The sequence below is a fragment of the Thunnus albacares genome, chromosome 15 (assembly GCF_914725855.1).
Source record: "Thunnus albacares chromosome 15, fThuAlb1.1, whole genome shotgun sequence".
Taxonomy (NCBI): Eukaryota; Metazoa; Chordata; class Actinopteri; order Scombriformes; family Scombridae; genus Thunnus; species Thunnus albacares.
Genome location: NC_058120.1, coordinates 410,192 through 437,564, shown reverse-complemented (window position 1 = coordinate 437,564; position 27,373 = coordinate 410,192). Strand labels below are relative to the sequence as shown.

At 37.4% G+C, this 27,373-nt stretch overlaps 1 protein-coding gene across 1 annotated transcript in view; it reads left to right on the top strand.

The window, feature by feature from the left end:
- nrxn3a (neurexin 3a) overlaps window positions 1-27,373 on the top strand; it is a 283,641-nt gene that overhangs the window by 12,354 nt on the left and 243,914 nt on the right. The window contains exons 2-5 of the mRNA XM_044375060.1: window positions 627-1,796; window positions 15,659-15,679; window positions 16,267-16,293; window positions 18,612-18,623. Of these exons, the coding sequence (XP_044230995.1) occupies window positions 1,112-1,796; window positions 15,659-15,679; window positions 16,267-16,293; window positions 18,612-18,623 (745 nt within the window). The 5' untranslated portion in view covers window positions 627-1,111. The remainder of the gene's footprint in view (window positions 1-626; window positions 1,797-15,658; window positions 15,680-16,266; window positions 16,294-18,611; window positions 18,624-27,373) is intronic.

The window sequence follows — 27,373 nt, the reverse complement described above, 5'->3', positions numbered from 1 at the left end:
TAAAACTATGAGTGTGAGTCATATATTGTTATATATATATATATATATATATATATATATATAACAGTACATTGTTAATACTGATTCATCAGCGCACATGTAGCATTTCACTGTTGTACTGTTGTAGTTTTAATTACTGTTTCAATTAATGTGTATTGATACAGTGCATTTTATAAGCTCAGCATATTTATTTAGAATCTTATTCTGAAAAGTAACTGGAAAGTATAGTTGTAGAAATACTTGAGTACAAGTATGAGGTACTGTCCACCACTGGGTACAGTAAACTGCAAGTAGTCACAGCAACAGTCCTTATGCTTTAGGCTCTGTTAACCTAACCATGAGTTTTCCTGACTACAAACACACTTTGTAATGGATCAGACTTTTAACACAGCCTTCTATTTTTGCCTTTGTTAATTTGCCATATAAGCATGATGATGCTCTCAAGATATCCTCATCATTGTGTCATTCACCAACATTCCATTTTTTTTCATCAAGGGCTCTTCTTGTATATATACATTGTCATCAGCAACTATGACTGAATTTAGATGCAACAAAGCACCCTGTGATATGTGTTGTAGTAGTGCTGACGGACCTAGTGTAACCCCCTGCCTCTCTGTTTTTGACAGTGATGGAACTGAGGAGGCCAGCAGATCCCTTGACAGCTTCATTTCCTAGTGGACAACATGAAGGAGGAAATTCCACTTGCCCTGATAGCTAGAGGAGTCCAGCCCATCGGACCTTGCATCATGACTCTCGATAGCATCTGTTCTGAAGTGTAAAAAAACAGACAGTTAAAACATCACCTTGTCCTCCTCTCTCCCTCTGTTGCTCCTCTCTTTAACCCTCAGGAGAAAAAACGACCACTGCCCTGCAGTTACTGGACAATTAACCAATGTGATCGGCCTTAAGACTGTTAACCACAACGACTGTTCTCCTGCAACTGCCCATGTCCCTTTAAAAACATATTTTTATAAGAAGTATTTATTTGAATATATCTCTGCACATATTGTGGATAAAACTGTGGATCCTAGATATCTAATATAAACATCTGAAAATTTCAACCAGAATTCCACTCAAGACATCTTGTTGGATTAATATACATTTTGCAGCTATGGATCTTGTAAGTTTTTCTGTCAGGCTGCAGGTGTTCCTCAGCACATGTATGGGACTGGAATTTTTAGGCACACCAGGTCAGTGGGCACGCTACCTCCGCTGGGATGCCAGCACCCGTGGTGATCTCAGCTTGCAGCTCAAGACAGAGGCCCCAGAGGCGCTGCTGCTGTACTTTGATGATGGTGGTTACTGTGACTTTCTGCAGCTGTCAGTGGTGGAAGGCCGACTACAGCTGCGTTTCAGCATTGACTGTGCTGAGACCACAATTGTGTCTGAAAGACGGGTGGATGATGGCAGCTGGCACTTTGCCACGCTGAGCAGGTATAACCTGCGCACAGTGCTGGCACTGGACGGCCAGGCCAAAGCAGATGAAGTACAGCCTCAGCGTCAATTCATGAAAATAGTCAGCGATCTGTTTGTGGGTGGAGTGCCTCAGGACATCCGCAACGGTGCACTCACGCTTCCCACAGTGCGAAACATGCAGCCCTTCAGGGGCACAATTACAGACCTCAAATACGGCAACTCACAACCCCTGTTCCTGGGAAGCCTTAAGGTGCCCTTGGAGTCAGAAGGGTGGTGCACCGTGAACCCGTGTGAGAATGGTGGTACGTGCTCAGTGGTGGACGGAGAGCCGGTCTGTGACTGCTCGAAAACAGAATACAAGGGCCGCTTCTGCAATGAAGGTAACAAACATCTTTAAAGTCCCTGACACTGCTGTCATTCACCCTGACACACTGGCAGAACTCAATTGTGAAACAGACTTGATCAATTCAACTTTGAATGTAGATAATTTCTTTTTTGTATTCTAACCAAGTTTTATTTTTATTTATTGCTGTGAGGCCATTATGGCAAAATGGCATAGAAAAAGCATTTTGGATGTTTTTTTTTTTGTTTTGTTTTGTTTTTTTTTGATATTACTGATTTCACATGTCCAGTGTGAATCCATTTGTCATGTCACCTTACAGGAATTAATTATAATAATAATTAATGACCAGCATCATGACCTTGAAAGTTACAGTGTTTGCCACATATCTTGCCTTTTATTCCTCTACTTGACGAATTGTTTGTGTGTGAGAGAGAGAGAAAGAGAGAGAGAGAGAGTGAGGGAGAGAGAGAGAGAGAGAGAGAGAGAGAGAGAGAGAGAGAGAGAGAGACTGAGCTGTAAAATCAGAAAGCTAATCTAAGTACTGTTAGCCAGTGAGGCACAGGTTAATGGCATCGGTCCTGCAGGCAGTGATAAGGACACCAACAGAGAGAATAGGGCCTCCTGAGCTCCTTTTCTTCACCCAATCACAAGATGGCAGGTATTTTATATCACATCCCTTTGTATAGAGAATTTTGCCAGAGCTTTGCTGTCAATCTCAACAGCTGGTTGCACCCAGACCAAAATTGATTTCTATTAAAAGAAAGGCCTTTACTCATTTGCCCCCATTTATTTCCTCCCTGCGGGCCAAATAAAAGGCACTCACTTGCTTTATGTAAAAACTTAGATTTCCTGTGATTTGATAAATCCTGCATGTAGAACATTCTGTGATAATGCCTGTTTTGTTGTGGTAATTGATGAACATGCACTCAGCACATGAAATGGATTCATATTTTTCTGTGCTCTAAACAAGAACTCTTATTATGCAATTATTCACAATCAATGCACATTTTTCAGGCTTTCCAAACTAGCAGCTTCCAGCAGGTAAGGAGTACACAATAATCTAACTCCTTATAAGACAATCAATACCACCTACACAAGAAAATGGCTGAACTCTTTTTCCATTTAATTAATTCAGATCAAAGGTAATTTGTTTTAAAATATTTGTTTGGCTATTTTTTCCTTCATCTTTGACTTTCAAGATCTCTTCTTAACTTGTTACAAATATGGAATTTACATACCATTTGGGCTGATGCCAAATCCCCGGCACACAGACAAAAGGCCAGGGAATCTGGAATTTAAAGATTAGGTTTTTTTTGTTCTTTTTTTTTAATCTATCTCCGCTGGTGTTTGAAATAAAGGAAAGGGTGGGGTAGGGTGGGGTAGGTATTGGGGCTTTTCCTCCTCTCCGTGTCTTGATGGCTGAACTGCTTGACTTTTGCTCAACTGATGGAATGGGTGGCATTTGACAAACAAGGTAATCTCTAGGAGAAGAAATGTTTGTGTGCCAGTTCCTCTCTTTTAGTTGTCTTCCAGTGCAGACACATAAGAACAACAGGAAGACTAGCAGGTGTGTAAAATATTAAACATAATCTGTGGGCTCAGTTGGTGCAGGCAAGCAGAGGACTGGCTGCAGCTGCTGACTAACACCCAGAGGAGGAGCCATGCTTCATCTGTACTGACCTCTCTGCTCTGAGTATCAGTCAAATACATGAGAGTTCTGTTATAGTCACAGCACTACATAGTCTAGCATCTGATTGCTTTTGTCCCTGTTAGCCTAGCCTCTCAGATCCACAAATGTGTAAGGCTTATTATGCATTAAAATAGGGTCATTGAAATCCCACAGTAATGTTTAAAGAGGACATAACATGCACGTTTCTAGTCTATATTTATATTCTGGGGATCTACTGGAATATCTTTGTATGAGTTACAACGAGTTTATCTTATACTGGCCCCTCTTTCTGAAACAGACTGTTTTAGCTCCTGTCCCCCCCCCCAATGAGCCCATTATGTTCTGATCGGTTAGCTTCTACTACTCCTCAGCAGACTTCCACCGGCTCTGGAGGCTACTTAAAAAAACAGTAGTAATCAGATTTTGCTTCTTTTTCCCATTCTTTACTTATAAAATAAACTTCTCAGATACAGCTGTACATGTTCAAGTCTTGATTTGATCCATGCCTGTGGAACAACCTTAGCAACAAAGTCTATGAAATGGATAGCTGTTTGTGGGCATGTGCAAACAATCTGACGTCATTTCCAAGGGTTAACATTGCAAACAAAGTGTTCAGAGTAGACTTGGCATTTCTACATACTGTACATTCACCTCAAGTTTTGGAACTTTGACTATGTTTAACATAGACATCTGACATAAAAACCGTATATAAATGACAAAAAATCACAAAAAGCACATGTCCCCTTGGGGTTTCCCCCAGGAAACTGCTTAGCAGAGCTGGTGAAAGTGGCTAATAAATACATGACCTTTGTCATGTAACACCACTTCTGGTTTTTCCTTACACTTATTAAGCCTAATATTATGTTTCATAGAAATTTACTTCAGTACCTGACACTTTAGTGGCAGGGCGCCTGCACTATAAAATGCTGCAGTGTGGGTCAAAGGGAAATTTTGAAGCGAGGACCACCAAAATCATTGGGAATCATCCTCTGGGGACCACAGCAAATATATAATGAAAACAAGCAAATTAATTAATAAAAAATATCAGTGTAAAAGTCAGAAAATATGGGTGCATTTCATACAGTTTTACATGGGCCTCTATAGTACCATGAAGATTCTATTTACCGCCATGTTAACACTGTGTTACACAGAAGCTGTCTAAAATAATTATTTTCAGCACAGGATAGAGTTCTGTGCTACATTTAGGAGAATCTGAATATGGTGTTAGTACTGATATTCCAGCTCTTACGCTTATAGGTATCACTAGATATCCTCCCTCTCCTTTTCCTGACTCCCTAAAGCACAAATACACCACCTCACCACCCTCCAGCCCCTCAGCACTGTGATGCGTGACTCAGTGAGGCATCGATGTGAGGGCACTGGTGACCCTTGTAGGCTGTTTTCCCTAGTGTTGATTTACAGCCTCCATGTTGGGATGTTTCCTGCGAGGCACTGATAGGTGAGAGGAAGCAGGGAGCTCAAGCAGCCCTTAGGGACTTTGGATTGTTGATTGTAAAGGGATAAATAATGTGCTTAATGAGGCTGGCTGAGGTCTGCTATTTGAATACATCAGGGAGAAAATATGACATTACTGAACCAGGCTTGGAGAAAAACAAACCTATGACTATGTTGTCTATAGGATACATATTGTCAAACTGATGGGTTTTATTCAAATATTTAACAAGCATTTACAACACAAACTTGGGAAATATTCCCAGACTATGAAAGATGTGGAGAAAGAAAGAAAAAAATGTATGTTGTCAATGCTCTCAATCTATAAAGATAGACTGGATGACACAGTGTCCACTATCATTCTGTTACCTAGTGCACCATATTAACTTGGCACTATTTTATTTGAACCTGTAAAAATGTATGCACTATATACCTTAAATTCTCAAATTATTAAATGTTGGAATAATGAGCAAGAAAAAAACAGTGAAGGTCAGATGCTAGTAGAGAAAGCACTGTGCAGTAAAATGAGAGTATACTGTAGACACTGTGTAGGGCTGGATTCACCTATACAGCACTAATTCCATCAGTACAACAACAGAGTCATATTGTCTCACCACTCTGCTGTTCTAACTTTCTCTTTTGAGCACAAGTGCCATTTAATTCACAAAAATAGCTTCACAATGGAAGGTATTGGAAATGTGAGAATGAAAACAGTGTTTCTGTTGAAAGAGAAGAGAAAGAGTGAGTAGCAGAGTGGTGAGTATGACAAAACGTACAAATGGAATTAGTGCTGTGTGAATTTGCATCATATTAATTCATTAAGACAACATGCGGATGAAATGTGGAGTTTGCATTAACAGCAAATTAAAATAGGAGCAGATCAGAAAACAGAGGCTTCTTACTGAAATATAATTAAATATATAAAAATATAGGCTTGTTTCTTATATAAGCCAATTTCAAATAAAGGCCTAGTTTTCTCTGCAGTTGAAGTAAATAAATGTGCCAGATACTATTTTAGCATTTTCTCAGTTGACCTGTCCCTCAAAACTCACAGGCCATCTTCTCATATCTCAGTACCTCGTATACATTCTCCACAAAATCATATAGTGGAAATTCTACAAATGCTCTCAGTTCTTTGTTAATAAACCCATTACCAAAGATTTGTGTCCATTCTAAAAAAGAATTATAACCCCAAAATTCAAACAGTTTAGACCATCCATAGGTTCCACCTGTTTAAATACATGTAGAGAAAGCAGTGTGCATGCTACTGTGTGTGTTTGCCAGTTTATTGATATCTGATAAAAACCAGTGCAAACCAGAGGCAGTTGGGGCCTGGGTGGCCCAGGGGTGGCCAAGGCATGTCTAGAGGTGGCCAGAATGTGTTGTTAATGTGTACACACAGTGGGTGGAATTTTTTATAAGCAATAATATATTATAATATTATTATATATGATAACAATAATAATAGGTTAAAAAATAAATTAATAGGCTACATGCATACAAATAACTGTTGATGGTCAGTCTCCTGTTTTGCAGAACCCTTATAGTCAAGTTGGCTAATATTAACAATGACAAATAAAAAGCACCTTTTTCTGAGCTCATTTGGCAATTTAGTAGACAAATGCTCTAAGCAAACCACCAAACAAAATATATTATGCAAACCCTGGAGTCTGTCTTCCTGTTAATTATCTCAAAGTGACTAATCTAAATTATACACTATACCATACATTATAACATATACTAATATAATAAGACAATTAGCCTGGATGTTTTTGGATAATGAATAAAAAACAGGCTCTGGCCATGTTTAAGGCCATTAAAGTCATAGACTTTGTTCTGCTGAACAAACTCAAGGTACTCCAGGTACCATGGCAATCCCTGCCATTTAATACTTTATTATTGAATTACTTCGTTATTGTGGGCACCCCTTTGTTTTTGGTTAGGATTTGTTAGTGCTGGGAGGGAGCAATAACCCTTGTTCAATTTAATCAATGAATCAGTCTCATAATCGTAAGTTCTTGTCCCAAACAGTGATCTCTGTTTATTACAGCTAAAAGAAACCAACAACCACTTTTAGGATGAATGAAGACATTTATTAATAGCTAAATGTCTTGAGGATACATGATAAAGCATAAGATAATATACAGAAAATAATGAATAAAAAGAAAGTAAAATAAATAAATAAGGTCAATAAATTGTATTAAAAATAATAAAGAAAATGACTCAGCTAGAGTGGCTAGAAGTGTGTGACTCAAGGTTTAACGTATTCCCCTTTGCAATACGTTAAACGTAGGGAACGCTAATTTAACTTCTCTAAATAAATTATCTTTTAATTTATCGTTATCAACGACATCAACCCTTAATCACAAAGCTGTGGAGGTGTTGCGTCATGGTAGAGGCGTCATCTCGGCAGGTCCAGCACTGTTTGGTGCAGCATCACTAGTGGTGTCTGGCAGTTAAAGAGCCCAAATCAGGCTTCGGACTGTGGGCACATCTTCGTAGGTGCTTAAGTGCTGAACACTGGTAAAAAGAGTAAAGCCATTTCAGGCTGCTCTGAAAGAGTTTTTAGGCCTGCTTAACTTCTAGTTTCGAGTACTGCTCTCTGAAAGCAGTTAGAAGTCCAGTTGCAAGTGCTGTTTTCTTCTTCGGGAGTTTAAGTTGAGGATTCAGACTTTGGTTGGCTTGTAGTAACTTGAGTTGAGTGTCGGAAAAAAATCTGACTATGCTCAAATCTTCAGCGGCGTTTACTTCAAAATAAAATAGTGTACGTGTTTGCTTCTGTTTTATATGTAACATTAAGTCTCGTATTTCTATGTACATTAATGTAATTTTGAAGTAAACTTTTTTTGGCAAGTCTAATTCTGAGTTTTTACACACAACAATCACACTTCAAAGTAGGGATGTGCAGAGGGCCCAGTATTTGTATTTGTATTTGTATTTGTATTTGCTGAGGCAGCAAAATTATTTGTATTTGTATTTGAGTAAAAGTGGGAAGAGGCTTAAAAATCTATCAAAATGTTTTTGTTTTTATTATGCTTTTAATTTTAGAAAATGAATGTGTTACATAAAGTGTTCATGAATAAACTACCTTAGGAAGGAGGTCCCCACACCGGGTCTCAAACTGGAGTCTCCCAGATCATAAATGACTATGCTGACTACTGAGCTAAAACTTTACTTATTGCCTCGTTGCAGACAGACCCCTATTATTTATACACCAATAACACAGAGACAGCACAGTGTGTAAATGTGTAGGGAGGAACTTCAAAGGCGATTCTTGCTTTGCAACCCTACATTTATTGTTTATTTTTCTATTTTGTCTATTTACCTAATTTTGTGGAAAGGAGAACAACAGGTTATGGAGAGTCCCTTGAAGGCACTTCGCTTTTGTCAGTAACTCAGCTTTATCTCTGGCGAACACCCCCAACTCCAGGGGGATGTCCGAATTAGGAAATGTGTGTCATGTAGCAGGTGGATGTTACTCCCCTCATTGAGACCTGCTGATAGACATAACAGCGGAGCAGAGGACAGAGACTGAGATAGTGTTGTAACCAACCTGCGTGCTGGTATTTGTTTTTTTTTCTTCCCAGACAAATAATTTTTTAAATATTAGTATGAAACAAATATTTGTAAAAATCCACTATTTGTGCTTTGCTGAATAACATATTTGTATTTGGGCACACCCCTACTTCAAAGTCAGGTGTGAACATTTCCTGTCAGCTTGTATCATATTTGTAAAACCATTCAAGAAAACAGTTAAGCAGTTTACATGTGTTTCATAATAAGTCAGTTCTTCTAATAACGTAACAAACATTAACCTTCATATTAACATTTCATGATGTTTAAGCATACAACGTTCAATGATTCAACTTACTCAGACTATTTACACATCTCAAACCATGTACACTGAAATAAAAGTTTAACACAATAGTGGAAGGAAATAAAGTTAGGCGACTCTTATGTGATTAGATTACTTTCAGAAATATATTTAAATACAAGTTCAACATAACCCTTACTTCAAGCATTCAATGTAACTACTGTTTAAAGAAAACTTTAAACTGAAATCCTTCAAACATATATTTATTTCCTATTACTTCAGAAAAACTACTTATCTAATTTAACTACTAAAATATTATTGTCGATGAGGTTAATAGATCAAAAGTTAAACAATTAGGTGTTTTAAAATACAAATACATAGTTCCCAAACATTCATCAAATCTTAACATAAGGGAATTTAACTGTTGTCACTAGAGGGCAGTATTGTTACATGTAGTATAAAGTTTAATATCTCTTTGGTAGATAGTCACACAACTATGAAAGTTATACCATTCTTCTTGTATTTCAGCTTGGTCGCCAGAATAAAACGTTGGCACTGTACGTTTCTGCAAACCACAGAAACGTTGAATATCTACGTTTCAACATGTGAAATATGTAGCATATTAACATTTCAACAAAATATATCATCTCAACATTTCTACAAAACGTAGCATATTAACATTTGAACAATACGTATCATCTCAACATTTCTAAAGTGACGTAGTTCACATGTGATCTATATGAGTATATCTTTCCTGTATAGGAGGAGGAGGGACAGGTGGATGGTTAGCAAGTTTCTTGGCAGCAAGTTGGAAATCAGCAGAGAATACGGTTCGAGACCACCTTGAAACTGAAACCAATGTCTGCTTCCCATTTCAACCAACAAGAGCAGGTGTTTTTAGCTAGACGTCAGGACATTTGCAGCTGTTTTTCTGGTAAGAAAACTGGCTTTTTTTTAGTGAGACATCGGCTGTTTTTTATTTTATTTTTTATTTTTATTTTAACCCAAACCATGATCTTTCCCTAACCCTAAGCAAGTGGTCTTTGTGCCTAAACCTAACCAGACCATAACCACAGCGTTGTCACACCATAAAACATCATTATTCAATGGGTAGAAATGTTAATATGCTATGTTTGTAGAAATGTTGATATGATACATAATTCACGTGTTGAAACGTATATATTCAACGTTTCTGTGGTTTGCAGAAACGTTCAATGCCAACGTTTTCTTCTGGCGACTGGGTTGTGTATTTACATGACAGATAACATGATATAACTTGCATAATGATTAGACATTTAATTTACATGAATTTCAAGTTTGGCTCAGATTTGCAGGGATGCTTCACAAAAGTCCTTAGGAATCTGGGTTAAAGTTTAAAGATTTGATGAGATAAGAGAGTCAGTGTTCCATCTAAGGTGGGAGCTGTTTTTCTCTGGTCTCTAGGTAACATGTTGAACAACAGGACACAAATATATTGTTTTACTTAAAAGCAAGAGTTTTTGCCTTTGTTTAATTGATGGCATTAATGAAGTTCAAAGAAAGCAGAAACACAAATGACCAGCAGGAGCAAAATCACAATAAATCAAGGGTCATAACACCGTCATTCTCCCTGTTGCTTCAGACAGGGAGAAAAGCAGTTTCAGAATATGAATTAAAGTGTTAAATCTGGATTTTATCTGGATATATGGAACTTGAAATGACAAGTGTAAATTGAGTCTGAGTGCACAGCATTCATGAATCTGTGTCACACATTTTTTTGTGTGTAGGATAACCCAACGCAAAGAAAAAAAATATTGTTATATTGATAGTATACAGTATATCAATAAACAGTGTGGAAGAGGAATTTTCTTAAAAAATGTACATAAAAATATATACATAAAAGCCATCACTAACCACATGGACTAAAGCCACTATTAACTTGGTACTTCATTTTCACAGCAGCGCTGTCTGTTGTGCAGGAACTAGGAAACACAACCACTTTCAATCTGCAGCCCCCTCTCTAACAAATCTCAGCACTGCACTGCCATCACACAGCTGACAATTTACCAGTTGCATGCTGCTGACACCCTAATGTGAGCAGATGGCATCAGCGGCCCTCTCTAGCTGTTTCTCCAGCCGCCCGTATGTTCACATAAACATGAAACATGGCTGTTAGGGAAATTGGTCAGTGAGAAGATTATGACTATTACAATGATGATGATGAAAACAATAATAATCAAATGACTCAGTAATGACTTCATCCTTTGGGAATGGTATGTGTGTTAAACTTCCAAATACCGGTTTACCCTCCATGTACTGTATGTGCAGAAAACAATCAATTAAGCCAGCAGTGATAAAAGAAAGAAAAATCTGAAATACCACATTAATCACTAGATTCTCCCACTTTATCCAATAAATCGTGAATCATCCCTAGTAGTAATCTACTTTGAGCTCCAACCCCCGCTATGCTTACCTCACCTTTTGGGTATTGAATTAAACAAGACAGTCGTACTCTTACCTAGATTATGTGTCCACTGGTGAAGAAATACATTTGTCAAAACACTGGTGTGTCTCTTCAGAGAATCATGATCAGTTTTTTGGGATTTTTTGGAGGAATTTCTGAGGAGAGCTGCAGGATATAGATTTGTTACATTCATAACACAAAAAATGTTTCAGAGCTCCCCGATGATACAGTAATTGTTGAGTTAAATGCTGGCAATCCTGCCACTGGGAATTGTACCTCTGAGTGGTTTGTTGACTAGTATCTTATTAAATATGTATGTGTGGGTGCATGCCTCTGATTTCTCTCTCTCTCTCTCTCTCTCTCTCACACACACCACGCACGCACACACACACACACACTAAAGCCTGCCTGATAACAGAAACAGAGGCACAATACAGGGGAAGTAAATTGTCAAAGGAAGTAGGTCAAGACAGAGAACAAAATAATGATAGAGCAGTGCAGGAGGGAGGGCAAGTGAATACAGTTGATCACCAGGACAGAGAGAGGGCTGGGGCAGACTGAGATTTGAATGATGGACTAGTCAGAAAATCATCTGTTGTCTATTGTCTCCCTGTTGTTACTTCTTTCTTTTTACTCTGGTTGGAAGTACCCATTTTTTAGGAAATTAACCCAGTCATTCCATTTAGACTGAACATACAGCATGTCCTCAATAGAAGAATAATAGCATTGGTCATTTGGTCAAACACTTAAAGGATTTGGCTTGTGATTAATTTTCTTATTGTCAACAAAAGTATTGTGTGTGTATCCAAAGTCTGATAAATCATATTCCTTTGTGCTGTAGACCTCTGTTGTTGTCCTAAAACGATTAAAAGCACCTCTTGACTATGTACCACATTATAAATTTCTCAAAGAAATTCAGTACAAAGTCAGGAGGTTGTGATATGTGGTACAACAAGCTAGTGAAGCTCTGTAAATAGATCCGCGAACCCCTGTACAAGAAACTTCTATCCTGAGAGATATGATCTCATTGCCATTTTTACTCAAGCCGTTTCCAAACAAATGACCAAAATCACACTCTTCAGGAACTAAGGAACATGTCACCCCATGCAGCGATGTGGCTCATTGATGTGTTTTTAATAGTTTTTGGACAACAATGGAGATCTACAGCACAGATATATCAGGCTTTGGATACACACACAGTACTTGTTAGTAGGGGTGTGCCCAAATACATATATGTTATTCGGCAAAGAAAAATAGTGTTTTTTACAGATATTTGTTTCATACAAATATTTTAAAAATGATTTGTTTTCAGGAAGAAAAAAAAACATGTCAAATACCAGCATGCAGGTCGGTTACATCGCTATCTCAGTCTCTGTCCCCTGCTTCACTGTTATGTCTATCAGCAGGTCTTAACGAGGGGAATTGCTTCCACCTGCTGCATGATGCACATTTCCTAATTTGGACATCATTTAGGGGTGTTCCACACAGATAAACTCTCCATAACCTGTTGTTCTCGCTCTCCTTTCTACAAAGTTAGCTTGTAAAAAATAGGTGATAAATGAAAGGGCAAAGCAATAATTGCCTTTGAAGTTCTTCCCTACACATTACATGGTGTGCTGTCTCTGTGTTCTGGGTATATTAATAGGTAGAGGTTTGTCTGCAATGAGGTGATGAGTAAAGTTTTAGCTCAGTAGTCGCAGTCGTCTATGATCTGGGAGACTCTAGTTCAAGACCCAGGGTGGGAACCTCCTTCTTAAGGTAGTTTATTGATGATACTTAATGTAGCACGTGAATTTTCTAATATTAAAAGCATAATAAAAACAAAAACAGCCTTTTTGAGCCTCTTTCCACCTTTATTCGAATACAAATACAAATACAAATAATGTTGCTGCCTCAACAAATACAGTTACAAATACAAATACTGGGCTCTCTGCACATCCCTACTTGTTAGTAGATCAGATCATTGTTGGTTTTGCTCTGCACATGACATTTGTTGATATTAAGAAAAATATAGCCGCAAGTGGCAATGAGTCCAAGCACAGGAAACAGTCTTCAACTTATATAATATGACCTTCAGAAGAATTTAAAAACATGCAGCATGGTTGGCAGGTTAGAATTGTACACCCTGCGACTCAAACTGGGGACCTTTGTCTTTCCAGAGAAGGTGACTTACTGCTTGCACCACTGGGGGGACATGGTTTCTACACACCTTCTTACACATGTGCAAGACTGGGGCATTTTAAAAACTTAAAACAGTCAAAATGTTGGTGATAAAATTCTGAAAAAGTCACACATCATCTTGCTTTTCTCAAGTGTATTGTCAAATATTTTGGTGAAATTTGTTTAAAAAAATAGATGAAATAGAAAATGTTGTGCACACAGTACAAATTACAGCAAGATAGTGAATATCACTGTGGACTCACTAGTTGACCAATCTGAACACCATTTGAAACACTTGATAGCAACCATCTAGAGAATGTGTGTTTCAATTTTGGTAGCATATGAATGAAGACTTGTGGAGATATAGATGTTAATTGATTTTGCATATCTTGAAAAATATAGAGTGACAGACTTCTGAATTGACCATAGGTTGCAGTAAGGCAAACTTTTATCACGCATCAGTGGATGTGCCGAAAAAAATTCAGCTCTCTAGGACCTACAGTGAAATCTAAGTGTTTTGACTGCAATATTGAAACACTCCCCTTTTCGCTAATCATGACCTAACTTTATACAATGAATTGAACATGAGGAAAGGAAAAATTTTCACTCAATTCCTGCAGCTAATTATGAGATATAAACTGGCACATTCGTGGCATTACCATAGTGGCAAAATATCCCAGGACTGTGAATTGAAGCTATCATCCAAACAGTTGCACCAAGTTTGGTTACAACAGCTTGAGCCAATTTTGATTCATGTTTTTATGTAAAATTGAACTTTAAAACACAGGTTTAAAAATGTATAATTTTGAAATTGTATGGAATATCAAAAATCTGATATAGTACTTTCTTCTGGCTTGGTCCAGATATGCTATATGCCAAATTTGATGCTGATTGCTCAAAATTTGCAGGAGGTAAAAAATATATACAGTATATACTCATTGAGATAAATGATAACACAATGAAAGGGATGGACAGACACAGTACCTGACCAAAAATCCATAAAATTGAATCCTTGAAATGAAATGGAATAGACAACTGGAAATTAATTTGTCTGTTTCTTTAACAAAAATAGTGTTCAGCAGTTTCTGTGTTTTGATTTTCAATGTATGTGTGTGTAAAAAGTATAATAAAAACAAGAATCAGCAAAAAACAAAACATAGAAAAGTCCAGTATAGTAATACTGAGTTATGCAGGAGCTTACCTATTGCATCTATTATGGGGCTAATGTAATAAAGACTCTTCTTCTTTCACTTCACATATTTTTGGTCTGACGCATGGACTCTTATGATATAAACACAGCTCAATGTCACAAATAGACAAGTTTGTGTGAGGAAACTTCACAAAAATCATTCCTGTCATTGTCTTTATCTCGCTCCCCTACACACACACAGATGTGTGTGTAGGAGAGGAGAGATAATCTTGCTAAAGCCTCAGTTCCACTGTGTCTTTTCTGAACCAGTTGATTTATTTGAGATTTCCATAGGATTGAACTCAATACTCAAACACCAACAGAAAAAGAATGCTCTTGACAAAAGGAGATTAGAACAGATTAAGAGTGTATGTACACACACACACACACACACACACACACACATACACACACACACACATCCAGCCTTGCTCTTCCAGATGAGCATTTGACCAACTCATTCCATGTTGGAGCACAACTGACACAAGTCCTCGGTTTAAACTGAATTAATATTTAATACATATCTGATTGACTTCGATTTGCTTGCATTCACATTAACAGCCATACATGCCCAATAAGTTCGAGCTAAGAACATTTAATGCATCTCATGTCAATTACCTTTTACTTAATATTCCAGCTACTTCATTTCTGTGAGTGGCCTAACTAAATAATATAAATAAATATAAAATATGAATAATATATTTCAATAATTAAAACGGAGCAATGAGCAAATGTAAATGTAACACCTAGTTATTCTTTTAACTCTACTTTACTTTATTTCTTTCTGGCCCATGTGTGTGTCTTCATAATTAAGCAACAGCACCTGCCAACACTGATCAAATTAGATAATGTGTCTGCACCAAAAGACAAAGAAAAAAGAAAGGGAAGACAACAGAAAAAGAGAGAGAGAGAGAGTGTGTGTGTGTGTGTGTGTGTGTGTGTGTATGTCACTGGTGTGTCTGATTGATGATTACAGACAAAATGCTGCTTCTTTACCTCCTTATTGCCAGCACCTACTGCATTGTAAAGAACATGCACATGGTTGTGCCCACTGCCAGCCCTGTGTATGGATTATGAAGTGTGCCATCATTTGCATGACAGACAACATGCAAGTAATAAGAGTGTTTCTAATGTTGGCTTTGTTTACTTGTTTTCTCTGTCTGCTATTCCAGAGAACAACAACAAAATGCCAGGTGAGTTTAAATGAGAAAAAAAAGTAAAACATAAATATGTGACAACTTAGGCAATTATTTGGCTATAAAAAGTGTGGCATGGGTCCTAATGTGAAACTACTGGTGAACCATAGCAGCTTAAATGTAGATCCAGTGCTACTCATGGTCTTACAGAGTGAGCTCACTGTGTTCAAAAGCTACCACCAAGTAGTGAAGACAGCTGGTATAAAATATAAAACTCTACTGAAATAATTCATTTAATACAAAATATCCTAAAAGAAATTATTTGCCATTGGGGGGTCTGTCATTTTACTAGAACATATCTTTCAATAGACATTACTCATACAATATGTCAATGAATGTGAAGCACCATTATTGAACTTTAGGTAGAGATGAGGCTTAATGTGTTTAACTTCTACAAACATGCTGATATTTCTTATGACGAAGCCTCCTGCTTAGCCTCAGGAAGCTTTGTTTCACCTGTCAGTGTGTTCTGATGTCATGCTTTCCCTCTTTGGAAAAAACATGTCATCACAATACCAAGGGGTATTGGAAACTAAGTGTTCTTTTTCCCTTCTCTCTCTTTTCCAATTTCTTATCTTCTCAAGGCCTTGCACATATGATGGCAGAACAAGGTATGTGTCTCTTTAACTCTTCTCTATCATGTCTTTATTTTGTTTGTGATTCTAGTGTGGAGCTGCGTGTTTTGGTGTTGGTGTGGAATATATGGACGTGCATGGTTCCACATGCATCATGACATACAGTTGGATTTTATTACTCTGCTTTACTGCCCTATAAAGCCAAAGCCAAACATTTCGCTATAAAAATGTACTTTCCATGGAGACAGCATGTAAAACTTACAGTAATAGCAAAATGGATTTAAAAGCCAAGTCAACCTGCAGGAACTGCACACTGGCTTGGGCATCACTGGCCTCCATCTAAAACTAGAGAGCTATTTTAAGTCAACGCTAGCTGCTGAGATAGATACATATGTCCTTTCCAACATGTTTTCACTCCCAACTCGTTACATATCGAAGATTGGTCAGGACCCCCTGGTGTCACTTTTTAACGCACGGGGTACCCCTTTAGCATTGTTTTTCAATGCACAGTATCACGGTAGTCACTGTTAAAAAATAATTATATTTTATGGTGTGACAACATAGTGGTTAAGGTCTCGTTAGGTTTAGGCACAAAACCACTTGGTTAGGGTTAGGGAAAGATCATGGTTTGGGTTAAAATAAAAAGTAAAATCGGCAAGGTGGTCTCAAACTGTGCTCTGTGCTAACTCTGTGCTGATTTCCAACTTTCTGCCAACAACATTACAAACAACATTACAAGCCAACCCCTCCACCTCCTAATAAGAAAGTAAGTCAGCTTATATAGATGTCATGTGTGTCATTCAGAAATGTCGATATGATTACAGGTGTTGAAATGTACATATTCAATGTATCTGTGGTTTGCAGAGGGCAGAAACATACAATGCTAATGTTTTATTCTGGCGACCAGGCTGAAATTTGTTACCTTATTTAGATATCATCGGTCTCATAGCGTCTATTTCAAATGTTGTGGGAGCTCAGCAGAAGTCTATCGGACTACCCTGCACATTAAAAAATGACAGTAAAGGGGTACCCAGTGTGTTAAGTGACGCCAGGGGGTCCTGACCAAGCTTCAATATGTGACGAGTTGGGAGTGAGAACAGGCTGATCCTTTCTTGAAACTACATTCACTCACTGAGCAGTTTCTTGTTATAAAAAAATATTAATTTTGATTAACTGATATCATGGTACTTTATTTTAATAAAAAATAAATAGTAGCTAAATGCAGTCTTGATGGAGATAAGTGACACCTGCTATCTTGCTAAAAGGTGTGACTGAGTAGGAAATGGGCTTGACCAGGTCTTACAGGCCAACTTTAACAACTATGCCACCGAGGGACTTTCAACCAAAGAAGACACTCATTATGTACACTGAGTTTAGACTTAATTTCTCTTAAATTCTCAGCCTCAAACCAAGAGGGTTCACCAGCACAAGCCTATAAATATACACACATGAATTTTTAAAAAATCAGAGAAAATAATTTATTATGAATTAGTGGAACTGTATTAAAATCAATTTAGCAGTATAAAATATCTCATGTTTAAAATATGAACTTTATTTAACTAAATACAAAAAAGTAAAAACAACAAAATAAGAAATTAAAAATGTTGCAAAAAGACTGCATAATTCAGGGGCTGCAGCTGATTACAAAAGGAGAGTTGGTAAGCCAATGTCGTACTCACCACACTCCAACACACTAGTATTGCAATATAAGAAAAAGAGATAAGTTACAAACTTAAGGTGAATGCATGCAAAAGGGAGGAGGCAACTGCATGCATGATAGCTATGAAATCTCTCACTTGGTGAAAAGAACAACAGAACACTATACATCTAGCACTGAGGATGGACAATTGAGGAGTAATTCGTGGATACCCCCCATAAGTTAGAATAATGGGAGTATTTACAGTAATTTTGATAAACAATAGAGATTAACAAATGGTAGACAGACATACACATAGCAAACTACATACATTTAATCTAATCAAAATAGTTTATTTTCATAAGCAAAGTAATTCAAAAAGACAATAAAGCTACATTTCTTTTCTCTGTGTTGTGGCATTTACCTGGCTAGCTTGAAAACTTTAAACCCTTTTTCTCACAACTATCACAACCTTTCTGCAATTACTGCTTTCTGCCTTTGTAAAGAGCAGTAAAAACCTTTTGTGTTGCAGCATTTGTCTTTTAAAATGATGCTCTAACACCTGAATGTGGTTGCATGTTTGAAGTGTTTTGTGATGTACAATACTGCGTATATACACTGATATGTTTGGAATTTGAAGTTACATCTCTCTTCTTCTTCCCCCCTGTCTGGCTCCTGGACTCCTCTGTTCTCTCTCCGCCTCCTCCTGCTCTTCTAGCTAAAAGCAAAGGTACAGCTTTTTCGAAATCTTTCCTTTTTCGCCTCTATGAAAAGCGACGCTTGCTCTGTGAGTGTTTGAGAGCAGTGCAATGTAAAGTGTTTGATGCTCTAATGTGTTTACTTGTCTGTGTTCAGTGTCTTTTCTGTAATGGCTTCTTATGGAGGGTGCTAGGATTAAGCAAGTAATTAAGCCAACCTTAATTGAGGGAGAAGGAAAATAGAGAGTATGTCGCTTTGTGTTTTCTTGCTGTGTGTGTGTGTGTCTTGCAATTTGTTAGAGGGCTGTACAGTGTGCACAGGGATGCTGTGAGATAGTTGTATAATGCCAAGTGAACAACAGTCAGTGTAGATCAGTTTTCACAGAAAAGGGCCTCTCCAACCTCTTCTTAGTAAACCATTGTTTCTATTCATTGATGACTTATACCTTAGCTGAGTGACAATGACAACATTTATAATTCATCCTTACCACTGGCTGATGAAAGCTGTGACAGGAAGGGGTTTCTTTTGGCGACACAACTGACAAAGATTATCTTAAACTCTACAATCCATTAACTGAATCTGTGTTCATACCTGCCCTTTTTGTTGTTGTGTACATTTAGGGCCAAATCCACAAAAGATGGAATAGCACCGTAAATTGTGAAACATTTGCGCCCACAATCTACTCTGTTTTAAGGTCCCATTCATAAAAGATATTGTGCTAATGATATGCCAGAGCAAACATGCCCATGAAGTTTTGCAGCTGAGTGCAATTTGCCCCTGTTTTGCGTCTGTTTGAGTGAGCAGAGCAGTTTCCAGTATTTCGGGCTTTTCTCCACATTTCAGCACAGATTTGTCCATAATGAAAACTGAAGAGAGCACAAAAGCTTCAAATTGCATGTCTTTAATTACAGAGGTGTGTGTACACATAGAGCTCTCCACAATCACTAACCAACTTTCACGTGTTTTGCTTCTTTTACTTCTCTAGTATTTCGTATCTATAAGATAATCTACCTAAATGTCCATCAAAATAGGCTACAGCTATAAATGTGACTCAAGCAGGTCTGAAACTTGTTAGATTAATGTCTGAATCTTACAATAATGTTGTTCAGGTGTCACTGAATGTATCTGGAATCATAGAAACATCAGCACTGATGTTCTGTTTGTGTTTGTTGTCCACAGCTGGCTGTGTGTCACAGCTGGCTGCAGCATCACACAGCAGCTGAAATGATAAGTGCGTCTCTAAATTGAGAAAGAGGCTTTGCGCATTTATGCATGTGGCACAGCAGCGGTAACTTCATTAACACCAGAATGGTCAGGATCTGACGGTAATTATGTTCTGTGTTCTGCTACACATCTACACAGGTCAGCTGTTACACACAGATTCCAGGTTTATACAATGGAATTGTTTGTAATAAAGCAGCCCTTATGCATGAATCCTGAGCTCCATCAGCGGTGTCAGGACATTTTTATTTTTGAGTTGCTGAAAGTCAGAGATAAGCCTACCACCCCATACCCACGCACTTGAAACACAGTCTTGTAGATTAATTTAGCTCAGGTTTTCTGGTTATAGCGATGTTTGCCTTCAGATATTAGCATGAAGAAACTGCTGATTAAAGCACTTAATACCAGCATGATACATTATAATCAATGTTGAAAATATGAGGTAAAAAAGCAACCTTCAGTAAAAACTTGATAATACAGTAAAAATGTAAAGATCTACAAACCTAAAGCATACTTCAAAATTAAAACATTCAATCAATGTTACATTGTCTTCATCATGATCTTCAAAGTAATATTGCAAACAATTGTTTTTTATGCTAACATACTATGTTTGAACAAGCATATAAGAATATATTTTTTACCTGGAAATATGCCTGATAAAAGTGAGGGTCTAGACCTCATATTTGGGGTCTAGACTTCTAAATGTCAGTATACAGATGGGTGACAAATAAAAGGAAAAACTGGTAGAAGTCTGAATGCTTGACCCCTACAGTGAGGGGATTGGTGGCTCTGTTATGCTGTGGGGGGCATTTTGCTGGCATGGTTTGGGTCCACTTTTCCCCTTAGAGGTAAGGGTCACTGCAAACCAATACAAAGTTGTTCTGAGTCATCATCTTTATCTTATGATGAAACATTTCTATCCTGATGGGAGTGGTCTCTTCCAGGATGACAATTCCCCCATCCATAGGAGGCAAGGGCTCACTGAATGGTTTGATGAGTATGAGAATGATGTGAATCATATGCTATGGCCTTCACAGTCACCAGATCTCAATGAATTGAACACTTATGTGGATTTTTTGGACTGATGTGTTAGACAGTGCTCTCCACCACCATCATCAAAACACCAAATGAGGGAATGACCACCAAAAGAGGTCCAGAGACTTGTAGAATCAATACCAAGGTGCATTGACACTGTTCTGGCGGCACATGGTGGCCCAACAGCTTACTAAGACACTTTATGTTGGTTTTTCCTTTAATTTGTCACCTGTCTGTACATTCACAACAATAGATGGTTCTAAAAATCTGCAAAACGAGCACTCCCCTCCTGACTGAAGTGAGCCACCATCTTACACAACTAGCCTACAGTGCCAGAGGCCTGAAATACTGAGAGACAGTGATTGTCTCTGACAAAGTGGTGCAAAAGTAGGCAAACAACTGAGTAACAGTAACTTAATGAGTGTCGTTGTCAACTCGACTACTTTGCTGTCTCTCCTCTGCTCCGTAGAGCTCCGTGTGTGTCAAAAAGCAGCTCCACCTGCGGTGAAACAGAGAAGAGAAGAGAAACTAAGCGCGACCATAACTGACAGCAAAACACAGTAGTTGCTGCCTCCCAGTCCATGAACCCTCCGTCCAAAGCTGTGTTCAACTTGTTTGATAACAGGATAAAGAAATAAAGCCACTTCCTGTTTTTTTTCCCATTTTTCCTGTTCCCCTAACCTGTTTTCCTCTTCAAATTGGCAGTTGGAATAGAAATTGAACCAAAACCAGAAAATAACTTGTTTTTCACTTGTCTGTCTAAAAATATATTTCAGAAGCTAAAAGTTTAATTTGTTTCCCTGGATAGTTTCTTCTGTCCTGTCAAATTGATAACTACAGCTTTTAGTTTTGCTGCACTGCTCGACATAATGAGCTCAGGATTTATTAGGAGGATGGCTGCTTTTGACACATTTTTCATCTAATCTTCACCAAACTTGGTACATACCATATTTAGATGACCACAAACAAAACTTATTAACCAAATCCAGCAGAGTTAAACAGATGTGGATGCTGAACAAGATTGTAGCATTTGACACAATTTTCACTTTTGCAACAAGATTTTGATAAAAAAAAAAATACTGCTGGAGCAGCAGCTTGCAGTGCAGCTGGCAGCAGCATCTAGCAGTTTATAGTTCTCACATACAATTTCTTTAGAAATTGCAGAATTTTCTAGTTGTGTGATTGCTTTCAGTGATTGTGATCGCTTTTTCTTTCTTTGTATCTAATTTAAGCCCAAAGTCAAGGGTCTTACAGACGTTGTAAGGTCTCACCAGTGTGTCATGTGATCAGGCACAGTGGAGAGCACAGATATTTTTAGACCAGAAAAGATTTTTTAAACAGCTCTCACTCCCACAGTTTAAACTCCTCAAACACATATCTTGCCTCAGTAGGTTGCCACAAGCCTCCTCTCTCTCAAAATGTAAATACATTTCACATAGGACTTAAAGTTTTTGAGATCTAAACCGTCATTGAAAGAGAGTCCCTGTCATGTTCTCATTGACTGCAATACAGTCTGCAGGATGTGTATCTCCTCTCACTCCAGTTTCTTAAACTTACAGATTCTCTCTTCCTTCAAACACTTTTTTTACACATATCATTCATTTTCATGGTAAATTACTCTTGCTTTCACTAATGATGTACAAATCTTTGGGCTCCAAGATCTAGTTTGAGAGAAATAAATTTTCATCATGAAAATGGAGATTTTTTCTTGTTATTATTGGGAATGTCTGTTGGCTCAGTGGTTTAGAACACTGTTCTCACGATCAGCTTCCCCTTAGATGAGAAGGTTGTGTGTTTAATACCTGCTCACTGCAATGCTCCACATAATCTTGTTCTCATGTACAAAGTTGCTTTACATCTTTATCATGTACCATAACTCAATTCCACTCTAGCTTACTTTAACATTATTACCTAAAATTTGGATTGATATGCATGTTAAAGACATCTTTTCCTGTGCCACACAGCATGTGTGAGTAGTCCAGTGATTTAAGCTCATGTCACTTCTGAATTCCTTTTAGATCCAAAGACTGTGAGTTACTGTGAGTAAATACCAGAATCTGGTGTGGAATTGCCATGTGACATGTTAGCTCAGCGCATAGCATGTCTGTCTTACAAACATGAGTGTGTAGGTTCAATTCTGCCCATTGGTGATTTTTATCTTGGTAGATTTTCCAGTAGTGTTCAGCTTCCAGTTATGCAGTCTAAATCTGCTTTCAGCAATGACACGCAATTTCTACAGAAATTGCATTTTCTAGTTGTGTGATTGCTGAAAGCAATCTCACATTGTTCTTCTCACTCTTTATTCTTATTCCGTCTTCCGTATGTTTTTTGCCGCGTTTCAACTGCTGCATACTTTGTGCTATAAAAACCATTCAAACATCAATCTGTGCAGCTCATTCAGCAGATGTGTGCTTGTATTTTTCTGAGATGTAACATGTTTCAGCGATTTTATATAATTTTTTAAAACATTAAAATGTATAATGGCAGTCTATGGGATGAACCGTCCAACCGAGTTGGAACTTTCGTCACTTTGACACTCAACTCAACATCCTACAGATGCCATTCAAACTTTAAAATGTTCACAAAATGTTGGATTTTTAAAGTTATCAGTTTATTTAGTGATATCTGTTGAGGTTTTTCAGCAATTTAAGCCCAAAGTCAGGGGTTTGGCAGACTTTTTCAGGTCTCACCAGTGTGTCATGTGATCAGGCACAGTGGAGAGCACAGATATTTTTAGGGCAGAAATGTTTTTCTACTGCTGTCACTCCCACAATTTTAACTCCTCAAGCACATATCTTGTCTCAGTATGTTGCCACAAGCCTCCTCTCTCTCAAAATGTAAATACATTTCACATAGGACTTATAGTTTTTGAGATCTGAACCTTCATTGATAGGGAGTCCCTATCATGTTCTCATTGACTGCAATACAGTCTGCAGGATGTGTGTCTCCTCTCACTCCAGTTTCTTAAACTTATAGATTCTCTCTTCCTTGAAACACTTTTTACACATATCATTCATTCTCTTGTTAAACTAGTCTTGCTTTCACTAATGATGTACAAATCTCTGGGCTTCAAATTCTAGTTTGAGACAAATACATTTTAATCATCAAAATCGAGATTTTTTCCTCTCATTTTTGTGGATGTCTGTTGGCTCAGTGGTTTACAACACTGTTCTCATGATCAGTTTCACCTTAGATGACAAAGTTGTGTGTTCAATACCTGCTCACTGCAATCCTCTTCATAATATTGCTGTCATGTGCAAAGTTGCTTTACATCTTTATCATGGACCATAATTCAATTCGATTCTAGTTTTCTTTAACATTATTACCTGAAATTTGGATTGATATGAATGTTAAAGACATGTTTTCTTATGCTACATAGCATGTCTGAGTAGTCCGGTGGTTTAAGATCATGTCACTTCTGAACTCCTTTTAGATCAAAAGAGTGTGTGAACCCTGCTTAGGGCAGAACTCAGTAGAGTTGAAGGTGAAAAATGCAGAGCCACACAGCTGCTGTCAATCTGCTGATAAAGACTGCAAAACACATCCCTTGTGATAAAACCTCTCTCTTTCTCTGTTTTAAACTGTTACTGTCACTTTGAACCTTCAGGTTTCATTTACAATTCAAGATTACCTTCATCTCAGAAACACACACACACACAAAAACAATACATAAAAAACAACATCAGATACTGGCGTGCACACATAATAGTCAAGAAAACTTTGTCTGAAAAATTACAACCCATATATTTCATACAATTGAAAGTCTAAGCAAAAAAAATCTGACCAGGCAAGCTGTGTGACAAATTAGCTCACTGCATAGCATGTCTTACAAACATAGGATATAGGTTTAGTTCCACACATTGCTGGTATCTCGGTAGATTTTTTAATAGTGTTCATCTTCCAGTAATGCAATCTAAATCAGCTTTCAGCAATTACACACAATTTCTACAGAAATTGCATTTTCTAGTTATTATTATTCCACATTTCATATGTTTTTTGGCCCCTTTCAACTGCTGCATACTTTGTGTAAAACATTCAAACACCAATCTGTGCAGCTCATTCAGCAGATGTTTGCTTGTATCGTACTTTATTCTAACATCTCACAGTGATTTTATATAATTTTTTTAAGCATTAAAATTTATAATGTAAGTCTATGGGAGGATTCCTCCAACTAAGTTGGAGCCTTTGTCACTTTGAGACTCAACTGCTCGGATGTCCCTTATCTTACAGACACCATTTGAACTATAAAATGTTCACAAAACTTTGAATTTTCAAAGTTATCAGATTGTTGAGTGATATCTTTTGCAGTTTTGCAGAAATTTAAGTCCAAAGTCAAATGTACATCTCCATTAGGAGATGTATGCTATTACTTTTCTCATTACTAGCATATTCCAGTGTTTTTATATAATTTTTAAAAATATTAAAATTTATAGAAGTAGAATAGAATAATCTAAAATTCTCAAAGCTCAGTAATTGTATTTCTCCAGTACCCCACAGTAATAGAAATGCATTGGCTTTTTGTCCAGAGTTTTTAGAGTTTGTTTGTATAAGGACTCAAGAGGTCTTATGGCTTTCTCTAGCCTGCCCCCAACATGTGATGCAATAAGACATATGGGAAAGAATCATAGCATGCATCATAGCAGCAAAGAGAGACAGTTTCTAATATGTCTAAAATTTGCTAAGTTGTACTTTATGGTTAGGGTTAGGGTTAGGGTTAGGTAACAGTTCTTTTAACATGTTTCTTAAAGTTCAAATTTGGATCCAGGGTCACACCAAGATATTTATAATCAGTAGCTATGTCAATCTTTTCACCTTTGATGGAATTATCAGCATTAGTAGGTTGTACCATGGTTTTAGAGAAAAACATACCTTTTGTCTTGTTTACATTTAGACTCAGACATGATTGATCAAGCTAATCCTGTGTGTGATCCTTTCCAATGCAATTGTTAGCTTAGCAGCAGCTAACTCAGCTGTTTTCGCATGTGTGTACACAATGGTGTCATCTGCATACATTTGTAGTTCTACATCATGACACTGTTGAGTCAGAGATCATTAATATATAGGCTAAATAATAGGGGACCTAACAGTGACCCTTGTGGAACACCCATTGCGCACTTCATGTTACTGGACAATGTGTCACCAACTTTAACACATTGTATCTATGGAGACATCCATGTCGGTGCCCTAGATGAGAAGTTAAATTAAGAGAGTTTCAATATTAAAACATCATGATTGACTGTGTCGAATGCTTTACGCAGATCTAAAAATACAGCACTAACTACTCCTCCTCTGTCAAGTCTTGATTTAATGTGCTCTAATAAGTGCAAGGTAGCAGTTTTGGTGGAATGATTTGCTCTAAAGCCAAATTGCAAACAATGTAGACCAAAATTGCTTGTATTAAGACATGTTGTCCGTTGTTTAATGATAACATTCTTAGCAACCTTTGAGATTACAGGTAGTCTACTTATTGGTCTGTAGTTACTGGCTTCAAGGCAGTCACCAGATTTAAAAATAAGCGTGACAGTGGCACATTTCCAGATTTGACAAACATGATGTCAAATTGGAAAGAATCTCTACTTTTGGAGCTTTTTAAGGAGCTGATGATTTTGTTTACTTGTAACTCATTAGTCTCTACCAGCTTGAGAACTTGGCCTGTAGCATCTGTAGGAACAATATCCAGTTTCCTTTTTGTAATTTTTTTTCCTAACTCATATACAGACTCAAGAAAAAAAATCTTAAAACAGAAGCAACGGTAAGATGATCTTCAATCAATTTCCACTGTACTTTGAGTTTAAAATCTCCTAAAAAAATATGGTCCCTCCTTGTGATATTATTTTTTTTTTCCAGATCAATTTACTGTTGCCTTTTGCCTCTTTCAAAATATTGAGATAAAAATGAGATTTTGCTTCTCCTAGTTCTTTGATAACTTTGTTCCTTAAACCTTTGTAAATCAGCATGTCAGTGTCTCTTCTAGTTTTAAGTGCAGCATCTCTAGATTTCATTAGTTTCCACAAATTTTCATTAAACCATGTATATAACTTGATATTCCTACAGTTCTGTTGTCCTTGATGAAATTAAACTAGGTACACAAGTTCTTCATGAGAATGTGCATGGTATATTAAAACATGCCACCAATAGCCCTACCTTGTGGTCATTAGTGAAACACCACCCTATTGCTTATTAAATGCCATATCTCTTAAATATAATATTCCATTGTAACCAAATTCAGCAGTTTTGTACGGATGGGGATGCTGAAAAAGTCTGTAGTATTTTCAGCAATGATTTGCGATTTATTTCAGCTGTCAGCATTCGTAGGCATTTTTCCGCAAGACTTTCTAGTTATTACTATGTTATCTTTGTTCTTTTCAGCTGTAGGTGGTGCTACAAGATTTTTTTTTTAATTTTTTAAATGCTGCTGGAGCAGTAACTTGCAGCGGTAGTAGCAGCAGCAACAGTAGCATCTAACATCTTCCAGCTCTCACACGTATTTTCTTCAGAAAATACAAATACTCTAAGTTGTTGTAA